Below are 7,816 nucleotides of genomic sequence, written 5' to 3'. Positions count from 1 at the left end.
GCCATGGATACATATTCCTGAACGAGTCAGAAAGCAATTTGCCTATATTCTCCCCCTTTAATTCACTCAAGGAACTGGCTAAGCAGAAAGTTTAGAAAATTGAGTTATGGATTTACAGTATGACATATATACAAAAATATATATGTAATACCTGTGCTATAAAATTCCCTAAAAAACTGGGTTAGTATAATGAAAGAGCTGGACAAAATTTGAATCATATATGTAAATAAATACATATTAGGTCCCTTTTAATAAAAAATCTGCCTATTCTAAATATTTGAAATATTTTGGTGCAGTGGCTTGTTCCATAGACACAGCTCAGAATTACATATTTCCCATAGACATCTTGTATTTACAAATAACAACAAAATAAGTTATAATAAAGTATATCCTTCTGCCAAAATCAATTATGAGGGTCAAGTAGACAATTTTATACACATTAAAAAAGTTAGGGGTTCTTTTGTCTCCAGTCCTTCTGATCCTCCGTGGAGATCCTGAGTGACTACGATGGGACTTCACAAGCTCCTATGTACCCAACCCCTGCCAAGGCCACTGGTCTCAGGAGACCAAACACAGCACGGACAAAACCGTTCAGGGCAAGCAGCAATGACAGACTGTCACCGGAAGGTCAATGATTTCTCAGAATTAAGCTCCCCTCCTCTCCAGGTACAGTGGTAGTTATCTGTAACCCATTATAGTAAATGGGGATGTAGAAGATCAGGAACTCACATGATTAAGAACTTCTGGTTGCTAAAAGCTGAGAAGCAAAGAGCCGAGTTCAGGTCTGGTCTGAGTCCTCAAATGGAATTTTGTCCCTTTCACCAGGTCTGAATTTCACCCACACTACTGAGATATTATAATGATGGCAAGTTTGCTTTAAAATACATTGAAGATGCTTAGTGGATGATTTTTCATTTCTGATACAGAAATAATTATTTTACTCCATTTTCTAAACAACAGCTAATGTTTCCCCCACAAACATACTCCGTAAGCTTAGGAGTAAAGGAAGTTCACTTTCAGTGTCCAAAATTTTATGTTTTGTGTTCCAATTACAGACACGTACATAAATTATCTGCTCAATACACAGAACAGCTCTTAAAGAAGTCAGAGGCACTAGGTGCAAGTCTCAAGAAAACCAGGTAGAGACACAGTTTTTCCTTTTTGGCTGTGAAGAGGATAATTCTCTTTTTTTATGCAGTAGATGTTAGATGAGAGAATGAAGGGCCACTACATACTTCAATAACTTCGAATTAATTCAGAAGGTACTTTAATGCTATGCATTTAAAAGTAGCCAACACGGACACACACACATATAAAAAAAAAATAAATCACTGGACTGGAAGGAATATAGCTCTCTTAAAAGCTGGGCTTATTTCTAACACAGATTCTTATCAACCCAATGGCCAGTTCAGGTTTTTCAGTAATTCTGGCAAAACTGAATACTGTCATCCGAAGGACAAAGGGATGGAGGTAAGATAAGAGGAAGAGGAGAATACCTGTGGGTGTAAAAAGGAGAGAGGATGAGGATGAAGCAAGGCCCTGGAAAACAACTTTTACTGCTTACAGTGGTATAGTTTATAAAGAGTGAAAGCAAAGTATTTCCTTCACAAGGGCATAACCTCCCCTTCCCTAAGCCATAAGCTGTTTCCAGCACCCACCTCCTTCCTCTCCCAGTGGTGACCACTGGTGCTTTCTAGGACTTGGACATAAGCAAAGCAAGTAGCAAGGTCCGGGCAATACTGCTGCCCCATACGGTCTTCTGCTCCATTTCATGAGTCTCATGTACTCACTTGAGTCAGGGCTACACTGACAACTTTTATCAAGTCTATGAACAAGTAACCTAAAATACGCCTTTGCATGAACATGTCATTAACTTAACGTGCTCTGCAACACATTGGGTTTTTTCCTGTATGAAATGACCAAACTCTGAACTGCACCATATTGTCATAGAAGTGGGATCTAACCAACAACATTAATGTAAAGCACTGCTTTATTCATACAGAAAGTTCTCCATTTGCTGAAGGGGGAAAAAAAGAAAATAGATTATGTGTTTAATGAGGAAGACACTGGTTCCCTGTGCAGGGATACTGAGGTAGTCCTGCATCGAGTCAGTGGGCATACGCTACAGCTGGACTGCAAGGCTAACAGGTTCGCAAGAACACCCATGTCTCCCGCACTGTGCTCCCCAGCACTCGACTGCCTGCTAACAAGCCCTTCCCTAGTTCAGAGCCCTGGGGACTGAAGGTCAGAGACACTAAAGCAAATACTAACTCTGTCTCATTGCTGGCCAAGTCAGGCAGAGGGTCATTCCCACAGGAGCAACCCTCATGCTTCCACGCCATCTTCTTCAGTTTCCTCAGCTAGCAAGAGGAAGGGAGAACTCCATAAATCCAGTGCTGCTAGTAAGTGTTCTCAAACTTGGCATGCACTTACTATAACAAGCAATTCTACCTACATGTGCTTGGATCTGACATTGCCCAGGAGCTAGCAAACCCTGATGGACCCTTGATAACTTGATAAACAACCGCACCAGCAGTCCTCAATTGGAGAAGGAAAGTGCTTTGAGACACAGAGATTGCTCTGGATGGAGCTGATTTTGGCCAGCTGCAGGTCTGCAAGACATTAAAGCTGTATGCTGACATTACCCCTGTAAGCAGTTAGACTGCTTAGACTCTTTAAAAACAATGACAGCAATCTTTCTGCATTTACTCTGGTCTTACTGGATTGCGTAAGGTGAAAATCTTTAAGGCAAGGAAGCATTTTTTTTCCATCATTCTGCAGGATTTTGACAGATGTTAAAATATCAGAAAAAGCAATTCAAGTATTCAGACTCAGAAGCCTGCATCATTTCTTACTTATACTGGTTTTACACTGGCTCTAAGTCTACTGCATTCATTGAGGGCACCTCTGATTTACAGTGAAAGTATAATCAGGCCCTCTGCAGGCATCATCCCAAATTGGTGCTCTGCCCTATTAAAACAAACCCTTGTTACAGTCACAGTTTCAAAAGTGCACGTTGGGTGATGGTGAAATCTTAGCATAGAACTTACTTTGTGTAGATAAGGGTTCATTAGTTCATTTTGCAGGAACAACTATTTTGATTATGCTGACACACAAGAAGAGATGGTAAATTATTAAGTTCACCAACATTCTAGTGGTTTCCTTATCATTAGATGTTTAGTTAGATACAACAATCTTTTTTGTTTTATCTGGTACATCTGAAAACTGTACCTTTACTAAAAGTAGTACATTATGCTTGACCATAACTCGCTGTGTTCAATTCACAAAGCTGTATACCTTAGGCGTAATACATGGTTATACTGCCATGTGTATGTATATATTCTTTGGTATTTAGTTCCCATGAACTCTGTTTACTTTAGTGGCAGCTTAATGGAGCCTACAAGATGATCATCTGTGTAAAATAACCCAATGGTCATATAGTCCAGAGCAAAATAACATTTTATAAAAGACCAGAGTCGCCTGTCTATGTGCTGAGTTACTGACTGTCTCACAGCCAAAAGTGTGTGCAAAAGCAGATTATTTTCCATGAACGGATTGCAAACCTGATTACCTCTCTGCATTTCATTCGCCTTGTGGGTTTCAGAAAGCCTTTTTATGGAAAGCTGACAGGATACGCTTCCTTGGGACAAAAGAGACAACACCCAAAATTATATACTGTATGCCAAGATTTGCTGCAATGACATATCCAGATGAAAAGCTGTATTTACAAATACTGCATTCCAGAGTTGTTTATGCTGCACTTTCTCCATATCATTCTTTGGTCAACAATCTAAGGAATATAATATGATCACAAGTCTGTAAGTTTTCTTCATGGATTAAATCTTCATAATACAAGGGAATAGGACTGTGAAAGATTCAAGAACTCAAATGAAAGGTTTTCTAATCAGCATTTTTGTTTCTAACAGCTTTATATCAATTAATTACAGAAACAGCCAATGAGATTATTGGTTTATAGTCACAAAGAGTAACTTCAAATTTTAGGGGAAACACTTCTTCATTTCACTTAGCCAAACAGGAGTAGTTCATCATATCCAAAATATATTTTTCACAAGTGACCTAATCAAAAAATCTAACACTTTTCTCCACCTTCCTGTGGCTTCCAGCACACAAACTGATGTGACTAGTACCACACCCAGCAACCTTTGCCTCCCAGTGCCCCATTCTCTCTTCTACATCCTCTCCACCAAAGCAGTAAGAAGAAAAGAATACACAATGAGGCTCAAACATGGCTCTTCACCAGTAGCAGGATACCTTAATCACTGTTATATCACATCACTGCGCGTGACTTAACATAGATTTAAACTGTTTTTCAACTCAGACAACAGGCACCTTAGAAATAGATGCATAGTTGGGTATCACTAATTTACAAGCAATATGCTGTAATAAACAACAGAATACACAGAGGTGTTTATTTTTTCCCTCAGCCTTATTTACACATTTGAAAGACCTCTCAGGTGAAGGCTAGAGAATGTGCAGATAATGCAAAAACTTTCATCTGCACTGCATAGCACATTCTGTTTGCTTTTAGCAAGTCCCAACACTGAGTATAGTAATTGCAGAAATGAAAAATCACCACCTAAATTCAGGTCTAAGTCTGGAGCCATTCTTGAGTAGTAGAAAAGGAGTGATATGAATAGATCTGTGGGATGAAACATTGACTAAAAAAAGACAAGCATGTTGTAATAACTGATCAAAACCTGAAGAATGTCAATAGCTAAGATCTCGTCGTTACAGATATTCAGCTACTACACTCATGCTGCTGCCTGATACAAAGAGTAACAGACCAGTATAAAGCAGAGAGGCCTGCATCCTTTGGTGGTTGTTTCAGAAACTGGTGACATAGCCAGACTAGGTCTGGACGAAGAACTTTGGTGCGGTAGTTAAGCAATAGTGCAGAGACGAGACATTAGGCAAGATACCAGTTCACTGAAATAACTGCCCTACAGGAAAGAGACTTTGCCAATGGAAACAATTGTGCTTTTTTATACCAACAAAGGCTCTTCACCTTTCTGGTAAATGTCTCACTGATAGCTGCAGTTGTTAAAGACTTCAAGGGCTAGACACTAGTGGCACTCTGGTAGGTAATGTATTTTAAAATTCATACAAAATTATAAAAGTGTAACCTCAAGAGTTTACGAATTAAATATAAAACACTTTTTGGCAGTGAAGTGTATATATATTTGCTGCCTGAAGACAGGAAGTTACTTTAAAGTACAACTGAGAGAGCTTAACAGTGACTCTAATTTATTACGAATGGACTGAAGTAATTAAAAATATACGTTAGAGTGCTAAGAAACTGATGATAAATGGGTCTTCAAGGGTCTGGTTCTTTGTGAAGTGATTTTTCTCGTGTACATGTTTCATCGATTTAGTCATCTAATTTAAGGCAGTCCAAAATACCAAGTAAGAGTAAGCACTCAGAAAATAATGCAGCAACTGTATGCATACTGGTCAAATATCTCCACTAATTGCCTGTGATTGATTTAGTTTTCATTAATTTCACAATACTAAGGCTGGTATGTTCTTTAAATAATTATCTGATGAGCAGGTGCAAGGAATAGTAACATTAAAAATTAATGCTTTAAAATTATCATGGTTTTACAACAAACATTTTAAACAAGATAACTGCACAATAACTGTAAGTGAAAGGGTGTGAGATTTAACCATAGTCTTGATGTACTCAGCAATATAAACAAACATCTCTAAGACGCTAAAACCTGCTGCAGTCAAAACAGTAACACTGTTCAAGCTCCATCCGAAGACTGACATTGCCGCTTTGAGTGAAGAGTGTTCGTTATCTACGTCCTAGAAACCCTGATTGTCTGTTTGCCACACGTGTACAGGATGCACAACAGGCTGTTTTGTAATAGGTGTAGACACAGAGCCTGGCCTGAACCACCACATTGCAATTGTAGTATTTATCTTTGCAGTTCTCATCTGTGGAGAAAAAGGAAGAGAGAAGAAACTGAAGAAAACAGTATTAGAGCAACAGATAACCAATCCCCTTTCTTTTTACCATGTAAAGTCTTTTGGACCTGTATTTAAATGTTCATTGTCAGGTTAAAATAGGCTACCTATGCAAATAAGTTAGATTATTCAAGATTTTCTACATTTAATATAAAGATACATAAAACAGTGGAAGAAATGTACTGTTGTGGGGATTTGTTGCTTTTTTTTTCTTTAACAAAATTTAGGAAAGTCTCCAGTATTCTTCACTTAGATACCTGTCCACTTCATTTTTAGATTCACCAGTACTAATCTCTTGTGGCAGTACACAGATAGCACCAGAAACTGCAAATGTTATTTTTCACGTACTGACAAATCTAAATACTGAAAACTAGTAAACCACCTCCCTCCTTACAAATACTAAAAATGGTTTAAAATAACTAGATTAAAAAAGACAGAAGTTGGTGTTCTTAACATTCCCCATTTTTCTAGGCTGTTAGGATACAGTCTGTTCACATTTTGAAGTGTTCCTTTACAACCAGCAGGGTTAGAAATACTTTTTAAGTAACAACGAAGATTTTCATATGATCATGTGTCTGATCACAGAAACTGAGGTGGTAAGAAAAAGATCAAATGATAAAACACTAATAGCAGATGTAAAAATGTGCAATTCTGTACAAACGTGTTTTTAGAAAAGAAATAACATAAATACAATAAATTTTTAAAAATAATATTGGTATACCATTTTTTTACATTTATCTTAAAATATGTTGAAGAATAATTCTCAACTGAAAACTGTTGTAGAACATAAGAGTTTCTAAATACTTGCATCTTCCTTTCTCTAGTCACTCCCTACTAGTAAAATAAAATTTGTATGAGATGAATGACTAATTCCAATGCCAAATTATGTGTATGTGTATATTTACTATATATAAAATTGCTTAATTGCCCTTAATGTCTTAGTTTAATATTATTGGTTCTTATAGAACCTGTTAGCAAATACAGTATGTCATACACGATCCTGTTTTTGTTTTAAAGACTGCCAAGAGAAACCTTTGAGAATGCAAGGAGGCTGCATAAAAACACCCTATATACACCATTTTCACAGAAGCAGATTTCTCACATTCTCAGCAACTCTAAAAGTAAGCCAGTTTCTTACATGTTACAAGGAAAACATTTTTAATCAGAAATTAAAACCTACATTTACACCATAGAAGAGATGTATTTTGTGTGAAAATAAAACCCTGAACTTGATAAAGAAAATATACTCTAAAAACTGCAAGATTATTTTTTCCTCCACTAGATGGAGTTCCATAGTTAAAACAGAAGCTTCTTTTTCCTTACCTATTTCAGGGGTACAATCTTGTGTGTTACATGGTTCTTTTTCTTCAGGTTTAAGCTGTGGATCACAATGAGTACTGGCTGTCATGTCATCCGATAGACATCGTACCTCTCGAACCCGAAATCCTCCTTCACAGGATTTGGAACACTGAAACACAGAAGCTGAAGTTCATGAAGACCATATGAGACGTGCAAATACACAAAGAAAAAAATGGGAACCTTGAAGCCAGACCCAGGCATTGCTGTAGCCTTTTATCAACTTCACTACTTCTGTTGGGTTTTGTTTTCTAATTATAAAGCCCTTAAAATACAGGTGCAATTTCATTAAAGGTTTAGAAAAATTTTTGACCACAGGGGCAACAACTGGACAAGTGAACATGGTAGACATTGCACAACTGAAAGCATGCTAGAATTATTTCCCTTTCTGAATTTATTAGTTAGCTTCTTGCTTCTCTAATTAGTCTTGTTCTTTGCTGCTTATTTATACATATTTCCCAAATCCACTCTT

At 37.3% G+C, this 7,816-nt stretch overlaps 1 protein-coding gene across 2 annotated transcripts in view; it reads right to left on the bottom strand.

The window, feature by feature from the left end:
- Positions 1-5,815: 5,815 nt before the first annotated feature.
- Positions 5,816-7,816, bottom strand: part of THSD4 (thrombospondin type 1 domain containing 4) — a 304,440-nt gene continuing 302,439 nt past the window's right edge. For both annotated transcript variants that reach the window (XM_009643970.2, XM_009643971.2), the window contains 2 exons: positions 7,312-7,456; positions 5,816-5,958 (listed from right to left, as the gene is read on the bottom strand). In XM_009643970.2, coding sequence (XP_009642265.1) covers positions 5,816-5,958; positions 7,312-7,456 — 288 coding nt within the window. The remainder of the gene's footprint in view (positions 5,959-7,311; positions 7,457-7,816) is intronic.

Source organism: Egretta garzetta, unplaced genomic scaffold (assembly GCF_000687185.1).
Source record: "Egretta garzetta isolate BGI_Z169 unplaced genomic scaffold, ASM68718v1 scaffold287, whole genome shotgun sequence".
Taxonomy (NCBI): Eukaryota; Metazoa; Chordata; class Aves; order Pelecaniformes; family Ardeidae; genus Egretta; species Egretta garzetta.
This window is presented reverse-complemented; position numbering and strand designations above follow the sequence as displayed.